We start from the raw sequence: 26,537 nt of genomic DNA on the forward strand, positions 1-26,537 counted from the left end.
TGGGGAACATCCAGCACAACTTTGAGAAATACATTTATATTTTGATTAAGTTATTCTTTATTGGAATATTAGCCTTTGATTCATAATTAACGAGAAATACTTTCAATCCAAATTAAGGTGGAAATAGGAAAGAAATCGTGGAATGTGTACAAAGTCTTTGTTAATTTGGAGTATTCACCGTGTGTTTGTTTTAGACGGTTAATTTGCAATTTTAGCATCATATTTGTAATATATAAATTCATAAACGCTATAAAACTAATTTTTGTGCAAATCTAAAACATCTTTCCATTTTAGGAGAAAAGTAATTCATTGCAAGAAACATTGAATTGCCTAGGAAAAATGAAAGCAACTGTACAAAACCTTCTTGGCGATACAACGAAATCCGATGGTGGACAGGAAGTTTCCAATCACTCATCTAGAGATGATAGCTATTTTACTAGCTACTCTCATTTTGGTATACATCAAGAAATGCTTAAGGTATGCTTTGTGTTTTGTTGTAAAAAAAAAGCTGTAAGGCAGTTTTTAAGGGAATGTACGACACACAATATATTGTGTAATATACTGTGACTATATTTTGTGAACGTATTGCGAATTTTTCTTTTTTTTTTGTTTTTAAAGCTGTGCAAGGGGTCCCTATTCAATCGTCTTCAAAAAGGCGGTCAGCGCTTTTTAGCGAAAGAATGACAATTGCAATAAAAACACTGAATATATTATATTGTGACTTTATTTTCTGAAGAATTAGCGACAGTACTAAAAGGACTAAGAAAAAGGCGCTGAGAGTTTGGTAAATTTGTTTTTTAAATATGAAAAATTTTTGAAAATTTGAAAAATTTTTGAAAATTTGTTGGTTGGGCAAAGCTAAATTACTGAATACTAAATATAATTTCTGAAAAGGGGGAATTATCTAGTAATTTTAGGAGAACTTTAGTTAAACCCCACTATAAGTAAAATAATAAAAATGATTGTAGTAATCATATAGGGATTAGATTAGTTTATGTAAGAAACAAATTAATTACTAAGATGATATTAATTAGACTTAGAGGCTATTTACGAGAGTAACATTCGTGTGGCTAAAGTAGGAAATGAGGTTAGTAGCTGGTTTCGTATTAAATCTGGAGTTAAGCACGGTTGCATTCCATTCCCATTTGCATGGACCATTTTGATGGATGTGTCCTAAGGAGCACAGCAAAGGCGGTTGTAGAAGGAATCAATTGGGGAAGTAGAACACTCCTAGAGTTAGATAATGCTGATAGTTTTAAGCATCATAGGTGAAAATGTCTGTAAAATGAATACATTTTTGGAGGTTTTGAGAGTTCGGGGTGCCAAAATAGGTTGGAAAATTAATGTTTAGAAGACTAAGTCGCTAAGACTAGAACTAAGTGAATTTGCGGAGGTAATTTTGGTTAACGAAAAAAAACCTCACTAACCTAGGTAGTATTATTCGTAAAAACGCTGAGTGCAATGAAGATGTTACATGTAGAATAGCCAAGGCCCAGGTTTTTTTTTACAGTTGAAAAGAGTTTGAAGAACAGAAGATAAGTCGGCGGGCCAAAGTTAAAATATTCGAAGCGACGGGGATGACAGTAGTCAAATACGATTCTGAAAGGAGGAGACCGAGAAGGATGTGACTGGGCCAGTCTACCTACTGGACCAATTAAATCCATCAACTCAGTCTGTGTATACCTTTCTTGATCACAAACATTTAAGTAATTTTGCTCTAAAACAATTGCCCCCCTTGGAAACTCGCTAAATTAGATTGCAGCCTAGGAAGGTTAGACCTATGAAAGATTATACCCGAGAAGGTCACGCCAACAGAAAACAGTTAAAAGTTTATAGGCTACATTGTATTTACATAGAGAATAATTGGATATAATTATAACTAATCTATTTAGTATTTAATGCGCGATTGGTTCAATATTTTTGCTTGATAGATATTCACTAATGGACTCACTTATGGTTTAGCGTAATGCTTGTATTCATTTGTTTCCATTTTCATCTCTAATTTACTCTGTTTTCTATACTTGATTAAATTTGTGCTCCTTTTTGTTTCTCCGTTGTCCCCGCAGACACAAAATGTTATGTTCTTATGTTCATTTCATTGTTTATGTTCATCAGCTGTGCTATAAATCTTACGTAAGATGAAATACGAGTATTTCAGCAGTTACTAAGTATTTTTAGAATGAACGGTGTGCGAAGAGAGTAGTAGTGAAAACAAATTCCGTTTTTTACTCCAATCTTCTGCTCTTTCAGCAAACTTTTAATTGAAACTTTTCTGTGAAATTTGCCTTAAGGATTAAGCACATAATATTTTCAGCTATGTTTATAAATTAATCTACAACTCTTGCAGGCCTAAGTCCTGAAAATACTTGAATTGGTTTCAGGGAGATATCCAAATGATACTGTCAGATTTTTTTTTGTTTAGTATTCTCGGTCGTATAGTAAACGTCGATTTATTTTTTTATATGCCTTTTAAATTTTTGGCTAATCACATATAAGACATTGCCAAAAAGGTGTTCAAACAACTTCACTGGACATAGTGTAACCTAGCCATAACCACCTATGTCTTCTGTGCTGCAAAGAAGAACTTTTATTTTAGTTGTGGATTTGAAAATCATTCTAGATTGTGACTAAAAAATTATTTCATGTGTCTGGAGATTTATTAGGGAGGCGGGGGCAAAGCTTTATCAAATCAGTAAAGAAATTGTGAATTTTTACAACATACGGGGAAAATTTTCATAACATACCCAGGCGTATGGAACCCCTGAACCCTCCTGATACAACAGTGATTATTCCCTGATAATTTTCAATGATTGGATTTTCCGCAATGTCATCTTCCTTATGTGAAATCTTGCGTTAATGCAGTCTTCCGTGGATGCAATCTTCCAGTCACTTATTTACTGGAAAAACTTGACATGCCATCTTGGTCTGCGATTCTTTCTGTATTGATGTTAATTCTTCTCCTCAACTCCTATCTGGTCGCCGTCTAGAAAGCTGAAAATTGATGAAATGGTTCATCTGATTGGTTTTAGATCACGTATAATTGCCGAGGAATCAGTTTCATTGTTCAGTATATAAGTATAACTCGTGCTTGGAACATGATTCTGAATTGAGGTTTTCAGTCCAGTTTAGAATTTTTTAAGTTAACCGTCTTAATTTTGCTGCAAAATTTAAAACTATTGAAACCGTTTACATTTTATTCCATTGCCACATTCTGGGCCTTTTTTACTAAAATCGGCATTCAAAGACCTGCGACCTTCCCCTCTTCCCATTTCTTAAAATTACTTAAATATAAAATACAACATCCTTAAAAAATAGCTTAAAATTAGCTTAAAGCTTAAGAAAATTAGCTTAAAGGTAAAAAAAAAAATAGCTTGAAGCTAAAAAAATTAGCTTGAAGCTAAAAAAAATTAGCTTGAAAACTCGATTTATGCAAAACATTTAAAGTAATCTTTGTCAATGTGCCAGAAAGGAGGAAAATTATAAAATGTGTTTAAAAGAGGGGCTTTCTATAGGTTGCTGCTACTAACATATTTTAATATGGAAATACAATTAAATATTATTACGGTTGACTCAGTCACCTAAACACACAAACACACATAAAACACAACCAAACAAATGCGTAAATAACATTTTATTTCATGACTCAGAACAGCAGAACATTTTTTTTTAAAGCATGCAAAATTTTGAAGACCCTGCCTGTATAGCTAGAATGTGCTAGGTTTCACATTATACCTGCTTTATCAATTTTTGAGTGATGCCGTCCATTTTGTCGGGGGTAAGTGCAAGGTCATTGCTATTCCTTATCTTCTGAAGCACTGTAGCCCTAATGGACCCTTGACTAGTTTATGGCACCTCAGATGTTCTTCTTGAAAGAAGATCTGAATTTTATTCGTTTGTTAAGTATTAACTACATAAGATAAATATTTTTCAAGTTAAAGTAAAAGAGTGACATGAAAGGTTCAAACGAACAGAAACCTTTCTTTATATTAAGAGTCTCCTCCCCTTTAACCCCATTTTACCCATTTTTATTGTTTTAAAAAGTAGAGCTGTGAGAAAGAGTCAAACTTTAGCGTAAAGAGCGAGGCGTTGCGGAAGGGACAACCCCTCTCATATACGGAATAATTTCTGTTCGTTTTAAGTTTTAACGTCGCTCCTTACTTGCAGTTAAAAAAAACTTGTTTTTTTATTTGATTACATTCAAGTTCAACTTTTTATTTATTTTTCAATGTATTTTCTTAGAACAAAGCAGCAATAAGCCAAAGGCTGCCTGAAACCGACCTGTACATCTGGACTTTAGGAAGATCTTCCCTTTCTTCTCAAAATTAATTTTTTCAATGCTTCTTGAAGAAAAAATATAAAAATTGCAGTGCAAAGTCCATTTTTTTCTTGCTTTGATCAGTTCTGCCGTTTAAAATGAATTCCTACAAAAATAAAACACTTCAGAAAAAAATAAAGACAAATTAACGACATATATTCTTGTAAGATTTTTCTTTTCAGGACAAAGTCAGAACTCTTGGCTACAGGGATGCCATCTGCAGAAATAGCAAAACTTTTTCGGGGAAGACTGTATTAGATGTCGGTTGTGGCACTGGAATTCTTTCCATGTTTTCAGCCAAGGCTGGTGCCGCTAAGGTCATTGGTATTGATAACTCAGATGTAATATATCACGCTATGGCAATTGTACGGTACGTAGGGCTTATTATCTTGTAGATTCAATTTCGTTTTTGAATTTTAGTCATTATATTTAACTACACCACATTTGGTTTGACTGGCTACTCTTTTGTTACAGGTTACGCACTCTCTTTTTTATAAATATCTTTTTTATGTTTTCTTATATTATAATTTTTTCTTGAAGTAGTTGCAAATACCTCATTTTGGCAGTCTGGATATACAGTTTGAATTAAATTGAATTAAAATGAAATTGTTGGACTATAGTGAAAAAATTAAAAGCTATGGCTAATTGGAGAAAAGGCCAAGGTAGATGGACTGAATGAGAGGCAAAACTGGCATAAGCCTTTTTCAGAATTGTATAAAAAGAGTGCTATTTTACTTGTTGATAGATTGTCTATCATCCAGTCATCTATCCTAGGGCAGAACAGTCATCTATCCTAGTTCATGGAATAAAGGTAATTCAAATAGTCTATGAGTGTCTTTTAGCCATTTGAAGGCAATTGAAAACCCCAAATAAAAGGTTTTCAAAGATTTATGGCTGACCATGTCCACAGGATTTTAAAGACTATTGGTCAACAGATTGTTCTCATTATATGAGCTTGGCCTAATGGGAAAGTGTACTGGAAACGCTCATGTATGTAATGATTTTGTTCATTATCTCCTTCAATATTTCTTGAAATTTCAACTTTATACCCTTAGTCATCTCTGAGGTAACGTTACCTATTTGATAGATACCTATTTTGACCACTTTTATACACGTAGGATCTTTAATTTAGTTTGACACCCCCTAACATTCCCTGAAAATTTCAACTAAGTACCCTTAGTCATTCCTGGGATATTGCATATATGCCATTCTGACAGCCTGGATGAATGTAGTGTCTATTGATTTTAGTGATAGTTGGGTTTGTCTGAAAAAAAAGGCTAGCGCATGTAAAGGAATAAGTACAATCCAACATTAACAAAAAAAAAAAAAAAAACAATTCAATTAAAATAAGGACAGAAGAAGGAAGAAGAAAAAAAGACGAAAGGACTTCCTCTGCTTCAGACACCCGAACTACACAAAAAGATCAAAATCGTTACAAAAGGATAAGAAAAAGCTTAGACGGCTGAGAATAACGTACCAAATGCATAAAGTTAAAAACAATACAATTTGAACAATTTATAGAACTCCAGTTAAATTTTGCACAATTTTAACATGTTCTGAAAATTGTCCAAGATTTAAGGTCCAAAAGGTCACATACTTGATATTGATCTAGTCGTTATAACCAACGGCCAACGTACTGAAAGACGGCCCCTAGTTTTATTACTGTTATGAGATAATGGCCTTGCAGAAATCAAAGAAAGTAACGGAGGCAATAATTTGAGACGATCGTTGTACATAAAGCAAAGCATTATAAAATTTACAAATCCCATCAATAGGTAGTAAATGATGTTCATGGTGATGTTGGCTCCTGAAACACTCCGACCGTCTTCAGTCAAATCTCTTATAATCATGCTCTGACTATCCTGAAAAGGAACATGGTTAATAGTTACTTGCAAAAATTCTTGACCAAGACAAATAAAAATATTTTTTTTCAGAAATTGATGCACCATAGAGAAATACGAAATTCTTAGTATACTATGAGGAAATATATGCTTAAGGTATCAAATAGTATCAACATTTGCAGCTAGTTTACTACTGACATATGCTATGTGGCCTTTAAGACTCAGTGAAGACTCTCTGACTAACAATACTTGTATCTGTTCAATGAATAACAATTTTTATTTCTTCCATAAACCATCAAACAAGATTTAGATTAACATATCACTCAGCATTCCCTGAAAGTTTGAAACTTAGTAATTCCTGAGATATTGCAGACACTACTTTTCGAGAACTTGGATGCAAGTAATGTCTTTAATTTTTTAAAAATCTCCTTGACTGATCCCGGACAGCTTCAGCTTAATGCTCATATCTGTTCATGAGGTACTACAGATAACACAACTTTGACAACCTGGATGCATATAGTGTCTTTTGATTTAGTTCAACATTTCCTGGAAGTAATATATTTAGCCATTCTTGAGATATTGCAGATATGCAATTTTGACAACCTGGATGTAGATAGCGTCTTTTGATTTAGTTCAAAATCCCTCTCAAACTTCCCTTAAAGTTGCTACTTAATACCCCTAGCTATTCATGAAAAACTGCAATTACGTCGTTTTGTCAATGTTGATGCATATTTTGTCTTTTGATTCAGTTTAATATTCGGAGGAAGTTTCAACTAAATGCCAGTGTGTGTTTCTGAGATATTGTAGATATGCCATTTTGACATCCTGGATGTAAATAGCGTCTTTCGATTTAGTTCAAGACCCCCTTTGACGTCCCTTAAAGTTGCCACTTAATACCGCTAGCTATTCCTGAAAAACTGCAAATACGTCATTTTGTCAACGTTGATGCTTATTTTGTCTTTTAATTTAGTTCAATGTTCTCAGAAAGTTTCAACTTAATGCCATTGCAGATACGCCATTTCGGGACTTGGATCCACGTAATGGCTTTTGAATTAGTTCAACTTCAACATTCTCAGAAAGCTTCAGCTTGATACCAATAGCCATTAAATATTGCAGACAGTTAATTATGATAATCTGAATGTGCGTGGTAACTTTTATTTTAACTTTCCCTAAACATTTTTTAAAATTTTCAACTCAAAATGTTTTGTATTTACGGACACCCAGGTTCGAATATGTCCCTATTTTCCAGTAGAAACCACACGTGTAAGGAATGGGCAACCTGTATAATTTACAGCCGCTGCTCCAGGGACTGTGGGGTCATATCATCCCCAGTGGTGTATTTAGAGGCCTCTTCAACTATTGTGAGCAAAATGGTTGTCAACATTTTGTTTGGATATTGAGAGGTAAATTGGAGGAGGAATTGCTAAAAGGTGCGTTGGAGAGAGACCGACTATCCTCCATTCCCTTTTGACTCTTAAAAAGAACACTAGAACTTTGAGTTTCCAATGTAAGTAGCCCACTTTTAAATCTTTGTGACCACCCCTACCGGTTAAAACAAAAATGGCCAAACACTACGAGGTGACACCAATAGAACTCGTCTTTTCATCAACAGAGCACTTTTGAAGACAATTACAGTAAATTTATTAACAATAAGACAATTGCCGACGATGAAAAATTACTTTTGCTTCGAAATGGGCTTCGACGAGTGGACAGGCATAAGCTCCACCGCGAGAAACCACTCAAAGTAAATGTCATTGATCACAAAAAGGAAACGCCTCAAAATTTTGAAACTTTGACACCACCACAACTAAAAGAAGAAGAAGATCCGTCATTGTCTTAAGTTTTGACAAGTGTTGAAGAACTATTACCTCATCCATATCGGGAGCAATGTAAAAGACGCTTGACTTATCTCGCTAAAAGTGAACACGTTCAAATTGATGGTAAAAGGAATTAGGTTATAATCCACGGCAACACCTAGAATCTAATTGATTTGATATCAGATTTGATAACAAATCATAAAACACTTGCATCATTTGACAGCCATTTGTATAAAGTTTTACACTCGGGAAACTTCTCAAAAAGTCTTATTGTTAATAAACATATTTTCAAACGATTAAAGGAATATAGTGAAATATCAAGAGATGATTTTAAATTATTTTTGGAAAAGACTTACACGTCAAGTGATTATGATTAGACGAGAGTGAGGGACCGCAAATGGAGGCGTGTTGATTTGAGCATAAAACATGGTTACTATGAACAATTCTACCTGCAACAAACGCTCTCTGAAGACGTTAATTTTCAAATTTATTCCAGTGAAGACTATTTCATACATTTGACATATCTGTGCGTCATCCTCACTTCTCGCTAGTATGCAAAACGGTAGTTGATACTTCGCTACGCCTTTACGTTCAAAATGGTTGAAATTTGAAACCTGTTCATGGGAATATTAGTAAAGCGGGAAGTTTAAGCTCCCCCACTACGCTTTCTCAAGTCACTGGACTTAAAAAGAAACTAGCAACAGAGTATTTAAAGATTGAACCCAGTTACACTCTTCATCTAAATCATAGAGTTCATGGTAGTCATTATTCAAAAAGCAAAGCCTTTTCCAATGGCATATTATATTATATAATATATATTATATTATATTATATATAATATATTATATCATATTATATTATAGGTTTACCTTTTGACTCTAGACGACTTTCACAGACGTCACAATTGTCCAAACTAGTGTATTTTACTTGTGTCTTCAGTCGGTATGCATATGCCATTCCATTGTAGTCAAAGAGAGGTGATGACGTTGCTAAAGCTCTTGAATCCATCCTTGAACAATATTGTTATAGAAAATTCAAAAACATCAGGGTAGTGGACTATTGAAATTGTAAAAACGGTTTTATTTAAATACAATACAACGGTCTATCATACTCATTGTTCAATAAAGGCATCATTGGCTGAACAATTGATAAGAACTATTCGATTTTTGATTTCAAGATATTGTACATTGAAAAATACTGCTGCTTTTATTCATGATTCGGATAAATCATGTTGATTTATAATCAGCCCCTCATTGAACCCTGTCAAATCTTAGTCCTCTGGAAGTTCATTGAGGAGGCCATGATACACTTGACAATTTTCTTAAAGTTTTCCAATAAAAGGGAACTGAAAAAGAAGAATTTCTATGTTGGTGATACAGTCCGAATCAATAAATCTACTAATGATTTTGAAATGGGGAACTATCTATGGTCTACTGAGGTTTTTAGTGTGTGTTTCAAAGGTCTTAGATATTAAATCTGTAACATATCGCCTACGTGATACAGTAGATGAAGAGATTCTTGGTGGTTTTTATGACTATGAATTGTACAAAGTTATAAACAATGGAATCCATCAGATTGAAAAGATGTTAAAAACTCGAATTCACAGGGGCAAAACACAGTTAATTCTCTGTTGGCTAGGATACAACTCTGATTTTGATTCTTGGGTTACCGCTGAAGACGTATATAATGAACAATGATTTCTTTGTGACATTCATGTCCATTGTCTCTGAGCCCCTTTACGATGATTTGGATAGAACAAGTTATTTTCGGATAAAATTCTCTCCCACCCTGAAATTCGAAGGAAAGTATGAAGTTGCTCTTGTTGACTGTTTACTCAAAAAGTACATATGACATCGTGATGAAAGATAGTACATATGACGTAAAAGTTAGACCACACGATTGACCACTCCTCACCGAAGAATGGATTGAATCACTTAACTCCGCCGAATCTTTTCAATGCAGAAAATATTGATATGATCATAAAACATGGTTACTCTGAACAATTCTACCTGCAATAACCACTCTCTGAAGACGTTCATTTTCAAATTTATTGCTGTGAAGAATATTTCATAGATTTGAATTCCATATTTTTTAGATTTGTATTTGGTCAAAAACTCTGACAATCAAAGCCCAAGTGCTCCCGAGGGGCTATCCTATGAAAATTGTGTACTTAAAAACTTGTTTAGACGGATCAGTGCCTATATAAATGGAATATTGGTGAGCACTAGCTACAATCTTTCAAATTGTGCAAGCTACATACAATTCATGATGATGACTCCAATGAGATTGAATTGAGGCGCTTAACCGTTGGATTTGAACATAAAATAGACACAGACTCTACCAATATACTTAGAAAGGTGACAACTAGTGATTTACACTTAGTCTGGGAAAATAAATCATGAAATATTTAATATACACCAATGGTTGCCTCCCAATGTTAAGATTGACATAAATTTACAACTTTCCCCGTCCAGTTTTATTTTGCGAAAGGTACTTACCGATGATCCTGACGCGGAAGTCTCTCTTTTCAGCAATAATTCATGTACGAAAACAATGGGTTATTTTTCGTGTTGCTTTGGCAATTCAAAAATTAAGAGCCTGTGGTAATAATATCAAACTGTTCGTTTCTGACACAATTACCAATGAACGACAAGTTGCCACATGTTCACGTACTTACACCGACTCTTCGTTCATCAATGGTGAAATTATAAAATCACATCTGTTAAACTATTACGGAACAACCACCTGTGTGTAAAATGCAAACAATTGCACCAGCGTCTTGGAGAACGCTCTGAGGAAACAAATCTTGAAAAAAGTGTTTTGAGGAATTGGTGGCTCCTTATGGCTCCAGGTACACTCGCTATGGTTGTTGCAGAAACTGATAATAGGATACTATGGATTTGCCCATTGATTTTTAGCCGAACGATGTGTAGTTCTATTTTTATTTGCATTCACTACAACATGGCAATTTCGAAAAAACAGTAATTGACAAAACATAGACAGTTTTACCTTTACGTGGCCATCTTATTTAATACTTTTTTTTTATCTTCCTTTGCCAAATCTCAGTTCTATAATTCAAGCCCCCCTGGCTGTAGTCTTGGTATCAGCTTTAAGCTCGTGCAGCTCTCCCCTATTGGGTAACAACGCTCTACAAGACTTGACAAGACTGTATAATCCCTCTTTGGTACTCCAAATAAAAAGTTTTCATTTTACTGAGAGCTACTTATGAAAGTGTTGAAATAGTAATAATAAAAAGTGTTATATCCCAACAGATATTCTTAGTAAGGGAATGCCAAATAAATGTAAGATGTCTAATGGATAAAAAGGAGTCGGCTTTCAAGTGTATAACTTTGTTTGCTTATCAATTTTATTGTGGAGTAAAAGTCAATAGATCTTGAAAGGACTTTAGCTTTGAAAAAAGGACCTTAAATGCCAAATTGGATCGAATTGAAGTTTAAAGAATTACCTTCCGAGCTTATCTAGTATTATTTCCTTTATTTCTAATGTAAACTATTAGGTTTTAACTAAAGAGTTTTCTTCAATTTATATATATATATATATATATATATATATATATATATATATATATATATATATATATATATATATATATATATATATATATATATATATATATATATATATATAAATATATATATATATATATATATATTTATATATTAATTGAAAGAAACTCTTTAGTTAAAACCTGATAATTTGCATTAAAATAGTATATAATATTATGTAAATATATATGTATAAATAGTATATAATATATAATCAATACTATATAAATATATATATATATATATATATATATATATATATATATATATATATATATATATATATATATATATATATATATGTTTTACTATGCCCCAAGCTATCCTGGAAATGTTATTTTCCTTCAAGCTGATTTTCTAACTATATCTTCTTCTTTTTTCATTTAAAAAAATTCAATAAATCTCAAAGAAAAGTTGGGAGCTATATTGAAATCTAAAATTAGTGGAAATAGAGTTGTATAGTAATTCAAATTTAAAGCGAACAGGAATTACTACAAATAAATAAATTAGACCTAAGACGAACAGATTCAACATTAATAATCTCGTTAAACAGAAAAGTAATAGATATACTATGGCTGAATAGATGAAACATGAAGCAAACAGAAATTGACACGAATAATCAAGTCAAACTTAAACAAACAGAAATTACCACAACTAATAGTGGGGCTGGGGCTAGTGTCCCCACTCTTTTATCGCGGTTTTTATTTCAAACGGTGTCTTTTTCTTTGCCATAATATTCACAATATAGAATCACAAAATGGCCAGAGAAGTCATAGGACTTATTAGTGAATTTTCGTTTTTTTATGCTTTTTTTTGTCAATAAATATTATCTTCCTCTGGCCAAGGTTCCTGAAGCAACACTTAGTGTTGCCTTTGTAAAGTGTCATCAATGTATTTTTATTTTTTTTTCATTTTTTTTTTCACATGACTGCTTCAGGTCGAAGGATGGTGGTAGTAAAAATTTACGAAGGCCTTCAGTCGACGCGACTATTAAAGTTATAGTGTCCTTTTAAGGGTCAAAAGCTACTGAAGGGCATTCGGCCCTCCAGTGTTCTTTTTGTGAATCTGGCCCCATGTAATCCCTTAAGACATCCAGTCAAAGGTTTGGGATGACTATTTTGGGCCATTGGGAAGACTCAAAATATATGTCTAGAAAGATTGAATAAAGATGTCTTTGGGGATGATGTGAATCCCGGGGCAAGGAATGTAAACTACACATTATCGATTGTTCTGATCTTCGGTGTTTGATTGGCTTGAATCTTTCAGGGATCGTTCTCTGGGCCAAAAAGTACCTTCTTTTGTTGAAAAAAGGGGTGGGAGTTGGGACAAAATTTTTTCAGTCCCTGATTAGTTTGAAACTTACAGGCGTTAAATTCTTGGATCAAAAGGACCTGATGTAAAAAAACAAAAATTGGGGACACTGCCCAGATACGCTTGTATTTGTAAGTCCTTAAGTCAAGGGGACCTCGATTTGCCAAAAAAAAAAAAAACTGTTCCACGTTAAAATTGGACACTAAATAGTAGCAATAATTTTCTTTACTAAATGGCTTGAAACTGAAACCGTAAGCCTGGCCAAGAGGAGTCTAGTTTGTAAGATAAAATTTAATTCGGGAACAAGGGCCCTTTAAAAATCAGCCAAGAAACTGTTTTGGTCTACTTGAATTTTATGTTTGAACTTCCTTTGTCTTGAGGTGCCTCAATTCAAACACACCAACTAGCGCTTGGATGGAATAAATCAAGAGGCCATTGACTTAAAACTGTAAACTCTCACCCTTTAAAAACTGTCAGATTGAAAGTTGAAACTATAAGTCATTGGGCCAAGTGAATTCTAACGTAGAAAACAATGTTTAATCTTGGGCACAGTCCCTCCTCTGAATATGGGACCCAGAAAGGTCGGAAACGTTAAATTGTATTGCCTTTAAACTCTTAGGGATCATTATTGGGGTAGCCACACATTTCTGATTGGTAGGGGATTGGGATTAGACACCCAGAAACGAGCAAAAAAGTTGCGTTTTGCTTTCCATCAGTCTGAAACTTATAGCCATATTTCCAGTCCAAGGGTAATGTAAAAAAATGTGTTGGTCCAAATGGGATTAGCCTATAGAATTAGACAACCATAGCTTGGTACTCCAGACGCTGAACCAGTTCGCTGAAAAATCCTTACAAATAGGATCAGAAGAATTTTAATGAAGAAAACAAAATAGAAAGTATCGATGTGTTACAGTGATATGTTACAGGTTGTATAGATATATTAAACCTGAAACTGCGCCAGCAAATTTTGCCTTTGGTTGGATTAAATTAACAGGGTATGTAGCCAGGCTAAACAAAACTTCAAAGAAGACACTAACTATTGAAAATAATTTGTCATACAGATTCGTGACGCTTAAAATAGGCTCGAATGTGTTTTGTGTATGGCTGGCTTTCAGCATACTGGACCATACTGTGTATGGCGCTGGGTGAAAGGAACTCAAGAGGAAAATCGTTATTTAAAATATTAGTTTGTTTTGATATATGACACTCCAGTATCGGCTGAAAATTCTTTCTCTCCATTGGCTTGAATTTTGAAGATTAGCACATTGGACCAACATAGTGAGTAGAAAATTAGGAAAATCTGAAGAAAAAGAAAATGTAGTTGTGTCGATTCTTGACGTGAAAAGTTCAATTTTTTTTGCTAATCCCCCCTGAAATTCTCAAGAAAGGAAGACAGGGCCAACGGTACGTCCATTAAGGCAAAAAATCATGAAAACTAATCTGTATGTATGTATTAGTGATTTTTTTTACGACAGGAAAATAGAACTATTTAATTTTTGTAAATGACCTTGACTTGCATTTATTTAAATAAACAAACAGTTATAAAAAATAGAACCTGAAAAGATTCAGATGAGCAAATTAATGAAAATTCTATCGAACAAACATTAAAATGAATAGTTAGGTCAAATATAAAGATTGCATATACTGCTGCGAATGAATTCCAAAACAAACATAAATTAAAATGAATAATCAAACTAAGCTTAAAGCATACACAAATTACCACACATGAGATTAGATATTCCGCCTCTCTAGACCTTTGATAGTTCAGAGCGTTTATGAATAATCAAAAATTGGTACTGTTAATAGGAATTAATGCCATTGTATGTTTACCCATCAAAAGTTGTGAGCTTGAGAATATTTGCCTTATTTTCGAAAAAAAGTGGGGAACACCTTCTAAAAGTCAAAGAATCTTAATGGAAATCATACCATAAGATTCAGTGTATCAGAGAACCCTACAGTAGAAGGTTTCAAGCTCCTATCTGCAAAGATATGGAATTTATTTGTTTTTTTTTGTTGTTTTTTTCTTCCCAGGGGTGATCGTATAGATCCAGTGCTCCTAGCATATTACGAGAGGGTTTGTTCAAACGGAAATTAAAAGTTCTAGTCGCTTTTTTCTGTGACTAAAAATTGGAGGGCAACTAGGCTCGCTCCCACGCTCGTTTTTATGGCACTTGGTATTAACCAAGTGACATATAGCAATCGCAAATTCTGTCGGTCTGTCTGTCTGTCTGTCTGTCGGTCCCGGTTTTGCTACTTTAGGCACTTCCAGGTAAGCTAGGACGATGAAATTTGGCAAGCGTATCAGGGACCGGACCAGATTAAATTAGAAATAGTCATTTTCCCCATTTAACCATCTGGGGGGGGGGAGTGGGGGCCGGTTAATTCGGAAAAAATAGAAAACGAAGTATTTTTAACTTATGAGCGGGTGATGGGATCTTAATGAAATTTGATGTTTGGAATGATATCGTGTCTCAGAGTTCTTATTTTAAATCCTGACCAGATCTAATGACATTGGGGGAAGTTGGAGGGGGGAAACCTAAAATCTTGGAAAACGCTTAGAATGAAGTGATCAGGATGAAACTTGGTGGGAAAAATAAGCAGAACACCTAGATACGTTATTGACATAACCGGAACAGATTTACTCTGTTGTGGGGGGGTTAATTCTGAAAAAGTAGAAAAAATGAGGTATTTTTAACTTACGAAGGAGTGATCGGATCTTAATGAAATTTGAAGTTTGAAAGGATATCGTGTCTCAGAGCTCTTATTTTAAATCCCGACTGGATCGGGTGACATTGGGGGGAATTGAGGGGGGACCTAAAATCTTGGAAAACGCTTAGAGTGGAGGGATCGGGATGAAACTTGGTGGGGAAAATAAGCACAAGTAATAGATACGTGATTGACATAACCGGAACGGATCTGCTCTCTTTGGGGGAGTTGGGGAGGGGGGTAATTCTGAACAAATTAGAAAAATGAGGTATTTTTAACTTACGAAGGAGTGGTCGGATCTTAATGAAATTTGAAATTTGGAAGGCTATCGTGTCTCAGAGCTCTTATTTTAAATCCCGACTGGATCCGGGGGAATTGAGGGGGGAACCTAAGATCTTGGAAAACGCTTAGAGCCGAGGGATCAGGATGAAGCTTGGTGGGAAAAATAAGCACAAAAATGAGGTATTTTTAACTTACGAAGGAGTGATCGGATCTTGATGAAATTTGATGTTTGGAAGGATATCATGTCTCAGAGCTCTTATTTTAAATCTCGACCTTATCCGGCGAAGGGGAAGTTGGGGGGGCGGAACCTAAAATCTTGGAAAATGCTTAGAATGGAGGGATCGGGATGAAACTTAATGGACAGAATAAGCACAAGTCCAAGATAGGTGACTGACATAACCGGACCGGATCCGCTATTTTTGGCGGAGTTAGGTGGTGGGGTTCAGTGCTTTGGTGAGTTTGGTGCTTCTGGACGTGCTAGGACGATGAAAATTGGTAGGTATGTCAGGGAGCTGTACAAATTGACTCGATAAAGTCGTTTCCTCCGATTCGAACATCTGGGGGGCTGAAGGGAGAGGAAAAATTAGAAAAATGAGGTATTTTTAACTTGCGAGTGGGTGATCGGATCTTAATGAATTTTGATATTTAACTTGACCTCGTGACTCAGAGCTCTTATTTTAAATCCCGACCGACATTAAGCCTCTGATTTTCCTTTTAAAGCAATCTATTGATTCTTAGAATTTTGCTAGAGCTCATACCATATGAGCCCTTAGCTCTTGGCTCTTCCGACCTCGTCACAAGTGCCATATGAGCTCTTAGCTCTTCTTTCCACAGGCACCTGATCAAACTTTTAGATAGCCATTTTGTTCAGCATAGTCGAAAAATCTAATAAATATGTCTTTGAGGATGACTTAATCCCACACAATCCCCAGGGGAAGGGCTGCTAGGTGCGAACTTTGCCCATTATTTACATATAGTAATGGTTATTGGGAATCATACAGACGTTTTCAGGGGATTTTATCTGGTGAGGTGGGCTGGTGAGAGAATTTTGCGTGGCAGGATCTTTTTATGGAGGAATTTTTGATGGGGGAAGGAAATTTTTCATCAAAAATTATCAAAACTCAAATAAAATAACAAGTTTATATGGCACTTGGTATTAACCAAGTGACATATAGAAATCGCAAATTCTGTCGGTCTGTCTGTCTGTCTGTCGGTCCCGGTTTTGCTACTTTGGGCACTTCCAGGTAAGCAAGGACGATGAAATTTGGCAGGCGTATCAGGGATCGGACCAGATTAAATTAGAAATAGTCATTTTCCTGATTTGACCATCTGGGGGGGAGTGGGGGCCGGTTAATTCGGAAAAAATAGAAAAAATGAAATATTTTTAACTTACGAACGGTTGATCAGATCTTAATGAAATTTTATGTTAGGAAGGATATCGTGTCTCAGAGCTCTTATTTAAATCTCGACAGGATCTGGTGACATTGGGGGGGGGGGATGAGTCGGGAGGGGGAAACCTAAAATCTTGGAATACACTTAGAGTGGAGGGATCGGGATGAAACTTGGTGGGAAAAATAAGCACAAGTCCTAGATACATGATTGAAATAACCGGAACGGATCCGCTCTCTTTGGGGTAGTTGGGGGAGGGGGGAGTCAATTCTGAAAAATAAAAAAAATAAGGTATTTTTAACTTACGAAAGGGTGATCGGATCTCAATGAAATTTGACATTTAGAAAGATATCGTGTCTTAAAGGTCTCATTTTAAATCCCGACCGGATCTGGTGACATTGGGGGGGGGGGGGCTAAAATCATGGAACACACTTAGAGTGGAGGGATCGGGATGAAACTTGGCGGGAAAAATAAGCAGAAGTCTTAGATACGTGATTGACATAATTGGAATGGATCCGCTCTATTGGGGGGGGGGGGGTTAATCCTGAAAAATTAGAAAAAGGACGTATTCTTAACTTACGAAGGAGTGATCGGATCTTCATGAAACTTCATATTCAGAAGAACCTCCTAACTCATATCTCTTATTTTAAATCTCAACCGGATCCAGCGTCATTGGGGGGGGCAGTTGGGGGGGACTGGAAATCTTAGAAAATACTTAAAGCGGAGGGATCGGGATGAAACTGGATGGGAAGAATAAAAAAAGTCTAAGATACGTGACTAACATAACCGGACCAGATCCGCTCTCCTTGGTGGAGTTGGGGGGGGGGGGGTAATTCGGAAAAATGAGGTATTTGTAACTTACGAACGGGTGACCAGATCTTAATGAAACTTGATATTTAGAAGGATCTTGTGCTTTAAAGCTCTTATTTTAAATTCCGACCAGATCCTATGACATTGGGGGGAGTTGGAGGGGGAAACCGGAATTCTTGGAAAACGTGAAAATTGGGGTATTTTTATCTTACGATTAGGTGATCGTATCTTAAAGAAACTATATATATAGAGATATATAGAAGGATCGAATTGGATCCAGGGACATAGGGGGTTGGAGGAGGGAAACAGAAATCTTGGAAAACGCTTAGAGTGGAGAGACCGAGATGAAACTTGATGGAAAAAATAAGCACAAGTTCTAGATACGTGATTGACAGAATTGGAACGGATCCGTTCTCTTTGGAGGAGCTGGGGGGAGGAGTGTTAATTTGGAAAAGTTAGAAAAATTGAGGTATTTTTAACTTAAGAACGGGTGGCCGGATCTTAATGAAATTTGATATTTAGAAGGAATTCATGTCTCAGAGCTCTTATTTCAAATCCCGACCAGATCTGTTGACATTGGGGGGAGTTGGAGGGGGAAATCTGAAATCTTGGAAAACGCTTATAGTGGAGGAATCAGGATGAGGCTTGGTGGATAGAATAAGTAAATGTCGTAGATAGCCTACTTGATTGACGTAAACATACTGTTTTCGCTCTCTTTGAGGGAGTTGGGGGGAGGGTTCAGTGCTTTGGTGAGTTTGGTGTTTCTGGACGTGCTAGGACGATGAAAATTGGTAGGCGTGTCAGAGAGCTGCACAAATTGACATGATAAAGTTGTTTTCCCAGATTCGACCATCTGGGGGCTAAAGGGAGAGGAAAAATTAGAAAATTGAGGTTTTATAACTTACGAGTGGGTGATCGGATGCTAATGAATTTTGATATTTAGAAGGACATCGTGACTCAGAGCTCTTATTTTAAATCCCGACCGGCATTATTTCTCTGATTTTTCCTTTTCAATCAATCTATTGATTCATAGAATTTTGTAAGAGCTCATATCATATGAGCTCTTGGCTCTTAGCTCTTCTTGCCTCGTCACAAGTGCCATATGAGCTCTTAGCTCTTGTTTCAACTTAAAGTAAGGATTAACATTAAAACTTAAAACGATCAGAAATTATTACGTATATGAAGAGATTTGCCCTCTCATAAGTGCCTCGATCTTTACGCTTAATTTTTTTTATAGTTTCAAAAGAGCTATTTATTCTAATTAAACCCTTTGTGATTCATGGGTCTGCCATTTGGGATTATAATTCTCTCTCCCTTATGGTTTCCGAAAAAGTCAAAGGCATTCTGGTGAAGCTTTCAGGGAATGCTGAAGGGAGTGTGTAACTAGGTCAAAACACACTATATCCTTGCAGGTTGTTAAAAAGGCGTGTCGCAGGAATGGTTCTGGGTATTAAGTTGGAACGTTCAGGGAATGATGAAGAGGATCAGATTATCATTTGACTAAAATGCAGTATGTGCACATTACCACTGCTACTACTACTACTACACATACTACTTTTATTGCGTCCGCTAGCAAGGCTAAGAGTAGGAGGGTGAATCAAAATTTCTAGGAATCTTGAGGGGGAAGTTAAACTAAACCAAAACACCCTATGTGTAAACAGGTTGCCGAAAGGGTGTATCAGCAATTTCCTTGGAACGGCATGGAGTATTAGGTTGAGACTTCCAGGGCATGACGGCGTGCATGTTCAAGGGCCAAAACGGAATAAGTTCAATGATACTCAAAATCAAATCATAACACATTATTTGATTACAGATTGTCAAAAACCGTAACAGTGGTATCCCAGGAATGGCTTAGGGTATTAAGTTGAAACTTTTAGGGTATATTAAGAAGGATGTTGCACTAACCCAAAGGCACTATGTGAATACTATAACTGCTATTGCTACAACTGCCACTGCAACTGTTGTTACAACTACTGCAACAACGACTGCTACTGCTACCACTGAAGCTAGAGGTATTTAGGTTAAATTTTGATGGGGTGTCGAACTTAGTCGAATCAGACTATGTCGATGCAGGTTATCAAAAGTGCATAAAAACTTAATCTCTGGAATAGATCAGAGTATTAAGTTGAAATTTTCAGTACATGTTGAGGAAGATGTTAAACTAACCGAAAGCTTCTATTTGCATACTACTGAGGGTAATGTTGAATTAAATTGAAAGACGCTATATGCTTTAGGCTGTCGAAAGGGCTCATCAATAATATCTCAGGTACACCTTGGAGTATTAAGTTGAAACTTTCAGGTCATTTTAAGGGGGATAGAAGACTAATAAAAAGACACTATGTGAAGGTTACTACTGCTAGTAGTATTACTACTATTGTTGCTGCTGCTACTAGTACTACTATTAATAAACCTAACTACTTAACAAGCACCTGAATCTTGAAGAAAATTAATTATACCTGCGACTTGAGGGAATCGCCGTTAAATTTCTTCGTGATCTTAAATCATAAAGGAAGAAAAGAGTACCGGCCATGGCCATTTTAGATAAATTGATACCCATTCATACTACTGAAGTATAAAATGTAGTTGTTTTTGTGGTCTCGCCGCCACCTTATGCGGTCTGAGTATGATTTTTTTTTTTAATGCTCTAAAATGGGAAAAATTTTTGGAAACGTTACCAAAAATGTTAAAAGAAAAAACTGATATTTATTCAATTAACTTAGTTTCACAATTCTCGGCCGATAACATCTTTGCCCTCTTTTGGTAAAAAATGTAGTTCGGTACTAATTAATGTCAGAAAGGGCCACGTTGTTGTGACACAAAGTCTTTGGCTAATTGATATAGGCACTAGATTTTTGTCCTATCGAATGAGCCGTCTCCTGATTTTCTAGGACAATTAGTTCGATACAATTTATGTAGACATTGTTATCAAAACTCATTTTTTTAGACTTTTGGTTACTATAAGCGCAGGTTGTTCTTTACTTATAGTTATCATTACTCACTTATTTACATTCTGAATGAATTGTTTGAAGCGCCTAAGGGAGACAGGGATAAGAGTAACAGACCATTTTAAAGGGAACTCATTTCCTCTCCATCTACTGTTTGGCACTTGTTTGAAGCTCTAACTATAAATTATTTGGGTAGCCCACTGTTTTCATTATAGACGAACAGATAGATGAATCAGTGTATTTCAAAAGGTCAGGGGCCATATGCACAAAACAAGAAAATCACCAACAAACAAATTACAAAACACACAATAGCAGTTTACAAAGAGGGCAAAATACCTAATCTAGAAACAAAATAATTTATTTGCATAAATTGTTCCCTCTTTCTCAGCATTTATCAATGATTATATATCCTTACAGAGCGGATAATATTGTTATGGTATGCAGTAGTCGTGGATTGCAAATTAATATTAAAAGATAATTCAAAATCAAGCTTGGTTTACATTCAATGCTTAAACAACAACATTCCATTTGACTTTGTATGGACAAATCGAAAAATTTGTCCACCAACGAAGGCGCAAGAAAAATACTTTTCCGTACGAACATTTTTTTTGTCCTTCCTTTGGTTGATTTGGTTTTTGCTTTTTACATAAAACGCCAAAAAGAAAACGAAGCTTCCGAGTAACAATAACAAACGGCTTGAAACGCAATTCCTTTCCTGTCACTTTGATATTTGAGATTTATTTGAAGCATGCTCGCCAAAGGATATTTGTTGGGAAAGGGTTTTTATTATTACTATTTTCATTATTCTTTAATTAGATTTCAGTAAAAAGAGAAGATCTTTTTCTGAGGTAGAGAAGATAGATTTCAAAGTGGTATTAAAGGTAAAACAAGAGTCACATCTTTGGATGCTTAAATAAGAACATGACAAACATGTTGGTGTGCAGCTTGCTATGATTACCTGTTAGAAGAAGCGATTGAAGCCCAATTTCTATTGGGATGTTGTACAGAGGAAGTGGAGAGCAATTAAACAAAATAAAAAGGAAATAATCAACATAAACAAGCAGAGATTACCACAAATAAGAGTTTTTGACAGTCCTCTAAATCCCTAAGTCTTTTAATTGCCAGCTTGATTCTTAAAACGACTTGTATTTCAAGCAGCTTCTTGTTTATTGATCATAATATCAATAGCCACACTAGAGCAAAATAATTTCACAAAACTAATCAAGGTTTGCAAATGAGAGTACTACTTTTAAGAGGGCGGCCAGGCCCCACCCCCTATAAAAACGCAAACACAATAATCAAAGTTACAGAAAAGTATTGGAAATGTGATGGTCACTTTACGCCTGATAAGAGACGAAGATATTGGATATTAGTTGGTACAATATGAAGATGTAAGGTACTAGCTGGTACAATACAAGGAAGGTCACTTTCACACACATCGCGGGGGCTACAAGGGAGGCTACCTGCGTTAGTTAGCCAAATGTCAGGTGTAGTGAAATACCTACTTTCCCCCTACCTAGGAATTTTATTCATGATGCAAGATTTTCCCTTGACCACGCCCGTGCAATAAATATACAGAATAGTTTTCTTTTATCATAGTTGGTCTTGTTCGGAAAAGCTTATCTATTTCAGGGTATTAAAAAGCTCTTACGAAGGTCACCGACAGTTGACTCTTCAAGAGAAACTTTGTGCCGAAAAGTTTCTTGGTACTTTTGAATGCAAAAATGACTCAGGGGTGCACGAACTGCATAAGGTAATTAAAAAAAAATTCCAATTGAAAGTAAGGAGCGACATTAAAACTTAAAACGAACAGAAATTATTACGTATATTAAGGGGGTTGCCTCTTCAACACCTCGCTCTTTACGCTAAAGTTTTTTAGTACTTTAAAAAAAGCTTCATTTTATTCTAATTAAACGACCCTTGTGTTTAAGGAGTCGTCCTTAAAGAAATGGGATACAATTTAAACTTTAGCGTAAAGAGCGAGGTGTTAAGGAGGAGGCAAGCAACCCACTTCATGTATATAATAATTTCTGTTTGTTTTAGGTTTTAGTGTTGCTCCTTACTTTCAGTTGAACTAACTTGTCTTTTTTTTCTCGTCGTTTTTTTAAATAATCCCAGGAAATCTGGCCGTACCTCCACGGAGAAATACTCGCCCCACAGACATATCCTCTTGACAATTCATTCTCAGTGAAAATTTACCCTGGACAATTACCTTTAACAACTCCATATGTAAAATTGAGACGAAAAAGAGAAAGCAAGGCACATAAGAAGAATTGTGTATAGGAATTCTTGCAAATTCCCCCAGTTTATAAATTGCTCTGACAAGTTCACTGCCCGGAAACTTCCCTCCCTATGAAAAATTCTCCCGTGGAAAACCCCTAGCATTTGTCCGTCACCCCAACCTAAAAAGTATGCATGCTTGTGCTTCCCAATAACAAATATTATGTGTCAACAATGGGAGAATTTTATAACTTAAAGACCTTCTCCACTATGCCCTTTTTTCCCAAATGTATCCGATATTAATATTGAGGTGGCCATTGTTTTTAAATAGTCTCAAAGTCAAATAACTATGCATCCGGGATTAACAAAACCCCTACTGCCTCCTGAGCAAGGGGTGTAAGTTTTGTAAATTGCCCATTTTTAATATTTGAGGTTTTGTGGATGGGTTGGTTGTATGCACTTCGGACGAGGCTCATTCGATTTGAAAGCGAAAGTTCTATTTTGTTTTTAAGAGTCAAAAGTGATCGAAGAGTAACCAGCCCTCCCCACGCGCTTTTTTTCTACAAATCCCTCGCATCACAATTTTTAGATAGCCATTTTGTTGAACATAGTCTGAGGCTCAAATAACTAGGCTTCTAGGTTCCCCTCCCCCCGTCAAGAACTCTAAGTTTCGCAAGTTGCTCGATGTCAATAAATAAAGTTTTTAAGGAAGAGGTGGCCGTGTAAATTTCGGAGTGGGGCTCATTCGGTTGGAATCAGAAGTTCTAGTGCCCTTTTTATGAGTTAAAAGTGGTCTGACTAAAGGCAACCTCCTCGACTTCCCTCACACCTTTTTTTCCTAAATACATCCGTTAAATATTTCGAAATAGCCACTTTGTACAAATTGTCCAAAGGGAAAATAACCATGTTATATGAATTGCCCATTGTTAACCTTCAAGATTTTTATGAAAGGGGTGTTTAATACACATCGGAGGAGGCTCATTCAATTTGAAACCAAAAGTACTAGCTTCTTTTTAAGAGTCACGAGTGATGGGAGGGCAACCAGCCCATTCCCCTGACGCCTTTTTCCCCCAAATGTCCCCGATCAAAATTTTTAGATATGTTTTTTTTTACAAATAGTCCGGATGTCAAACAACATTGCTTCCAGATCTGAGATCCCCGCAGCCCCCGGGGCAAGGACTGTAAGTTATGCAAGTTTATCATTGTTAACATGTAAGGTCTTTGTGGAAGGAGTGGTCGTATAAACTTCTGAGGGGGCTCATTCGATTGGAAATCAGAAGCTCTTATGCTCTTTTAAGTTTTAAGTTTCTTTTTAAGTTTCACGCTCTTTTTTCTCTAGCACCTGATAAAAATTTTTAGATAGTCATTTTGTTCAAAGTAGTCCAAAGGGAATATAGAGGCAAGAGCTGTAAGTTTGGCGAATTGCCCATTGTTGTCAAATAAGGTTTTTATGGAATGTGGGGTCGTATAAACTTCGGAGGAAGCTCATTCAATTTGAAGCCGAAAGTTCTGGTTCCTTTTTTAAGAGTCGAAAGCTATTGGATGAAAAGCAACCCTCCCAAGTCTTTTTGTCCCCGATTACTTCCAATTAAATTTTGAGATAGCCTTTTTCTTCTAAAATGTTGTTTGCTGCTAGTTTGAAATTTTGTCCGCGACATTTTATGAACAACTGCTCGAGCACAAGTGCCCTCACTTGGTGCAAAGAACGGGGGTTTGAAGAGGGTGTAGCTCCCTTCAAATACGAAAAGTGTATGTTATTTTACTTTAGATGTTCCTCCTTACTTTTATTTGAAATAAAAAATTTTTTGTTGTTCTTGTTTTTCAAGAGTAAATAATAATAAGAAAAAGTTTCAAATTGACAAGAATGGTACCTGAATATGAGGAAAACAGAAATATAAATTCACCTATAAGACCTTTTATTTTTCACCTCCCTAGGTATAAATAAATTCTATATATAAATTGATGTAACAAAATTAGTTTTAATTAAAGAATTGAAGAAATCAACTGACGGACCAATAAAGTGGATACAATTGTTTCTGAATAAATAATCTCTAATAAAAAAACGATAATAAATGAATTCTAAAAGTCAAAAAAAGAAAGAAAGAAACGATGCCAACTAATGAGGAAATAAAAGACATATTTCATTTTTTGCCTCCCCAGCTACAAATAAACACTTTAAATAAACTGTTCATAGATAAGTTTTCTTTTTTTTTTGGCAAATAATTTGGAAAAAAGTGACTGATCTCTGGAAGATTTGGAAAAAATCGATCTAGTTACCATAGTTACCTATCGTTCTAGTTACCTATCGATCTAGTTACCTAATCGATCTAGTTACCATCGATCATAATGTTGATGTGATAGTATTTGTGAATTTGATTTATAATGACATAGGTAACTTACGGTATGATAATACAATAATGTGTATAATGTCTGTATTTTGTGATAATATACAGAAAAAATGATGGGAAAAGTCAAAGAATGGGAAGAATAATGTCAATTCAGGAGCAAAAGCCAAGTGTAAGACTTATTTTATTTTCCGTCTCCTGAGGCAAAAAAATTCCATAATATAAAAACATGCTATTAAGGCGTTATAACATAAGTATTAATAGTTGTATTAATCTTAGATATTACTTTATATTCATATTTACAATTGTATTTAATTTTCGTACGTGAGTGACCATTTTTATTCCATAGAGAAAATAATTTGGAAGAGAAAGTGCAACTGATACATGGAAGAGTTGAAGAAATCAATCTTGGTACCGATAAGGTTGATATTATCGTTTCTGAATGGATGGGCTACTTCTTGTTGTTTGAGGGAATGATAGACTCGGTATTAGCTACAAGAGATAAATACTTGGTACCTGGAGGTCAGATGCTCCCATCCAGATGTACGATAAGTTTATTTGGAGTCTCAGACCCAGGTAATTAATTTTCTTGACGTCAGGAATTAACTTAGCGGCACCAATTCATGAAATATTGGGTAAGGGGGGGGGGGGCTTTTCCATTTTTTTAAAGTAAAGTTACTACAAAAGCCTATTGTCCAAATCTTGGTTAAGTTGTATTAAGAAAATACAAAAATGAGGGTGTTTTCAAAGTCTAGGGGAGAGGGGTAATTGAAATCCCTGCCTAGTAATCCAATTGGTGCCCCTGAATGTAATTGCGAGGTGAGTGCTTTGAAGGTTCCGGTTTCAACATAACGAATTCTGTAGATAATAAGCATTAGGTAATTAATTCATGATTAGTGGGAAAATTTTTGTTTTTGGAGCTTTTTCATCTTAGTAAGGCTTGTTGGCTACAAATCCTTCCAGTAAAAACATCTAATTGTTTGTGTTGTG

At 35.5% G+C, this 26,537-nt stretch overlaps 1 protein-coding gene and 1 long non-coding RNA gene across 2 annotated transcripts in view; one reads left to right on the plus strand and one right to left on the minus strand.

Annotated features, from left to right (window-relative positions):
• LOC136025280 (uncharacterized) overlaps positions 1-26,537 on the plus strand; it is a gene marked incomplete in the record, with an annotated part of 60,602 nt that overhangs the window by 27,612 nt on the left and 6,453 nt on the right. The window contains 3 exon segments of the mRNA XM_065701164.1: positions 295-477; positions 4,498-4,685; positions 25,897-26,123. Of these exon segments, the coding sequence (XP_065557236.1) occupies positions 295-477; positions 4,498-4,685; positions 25,897-26,123 (598 nt within the window).
• Positions 5,782-10,711, minus strand: LOC136025281 (uncharacterized). Its single transcript, XR_010617053.1, has 3 exons — positions 10,472-10,711; positions 8,843-8,982; positions 5,782-6,177 (listed from the first exon to the last, which is right to left on the minus strand). It is a non-coding gene; the product is annotated as an uncharacterized LOC136025281 (long non-coding RNA).

This window comes from Artemia franciscana, chromosome 3 (assembly GCF_032884065.1).
Source record: "Artemia franciscana chromosome 3, ASM3288406v1, whole genome shotgun sequence".
Lineage (NCBI taxonomy): Eukaryota > Metazoa > Arthropoda > Branchiopoda > Anostraca > Artemiidae > Artemia > Artemia franciscana.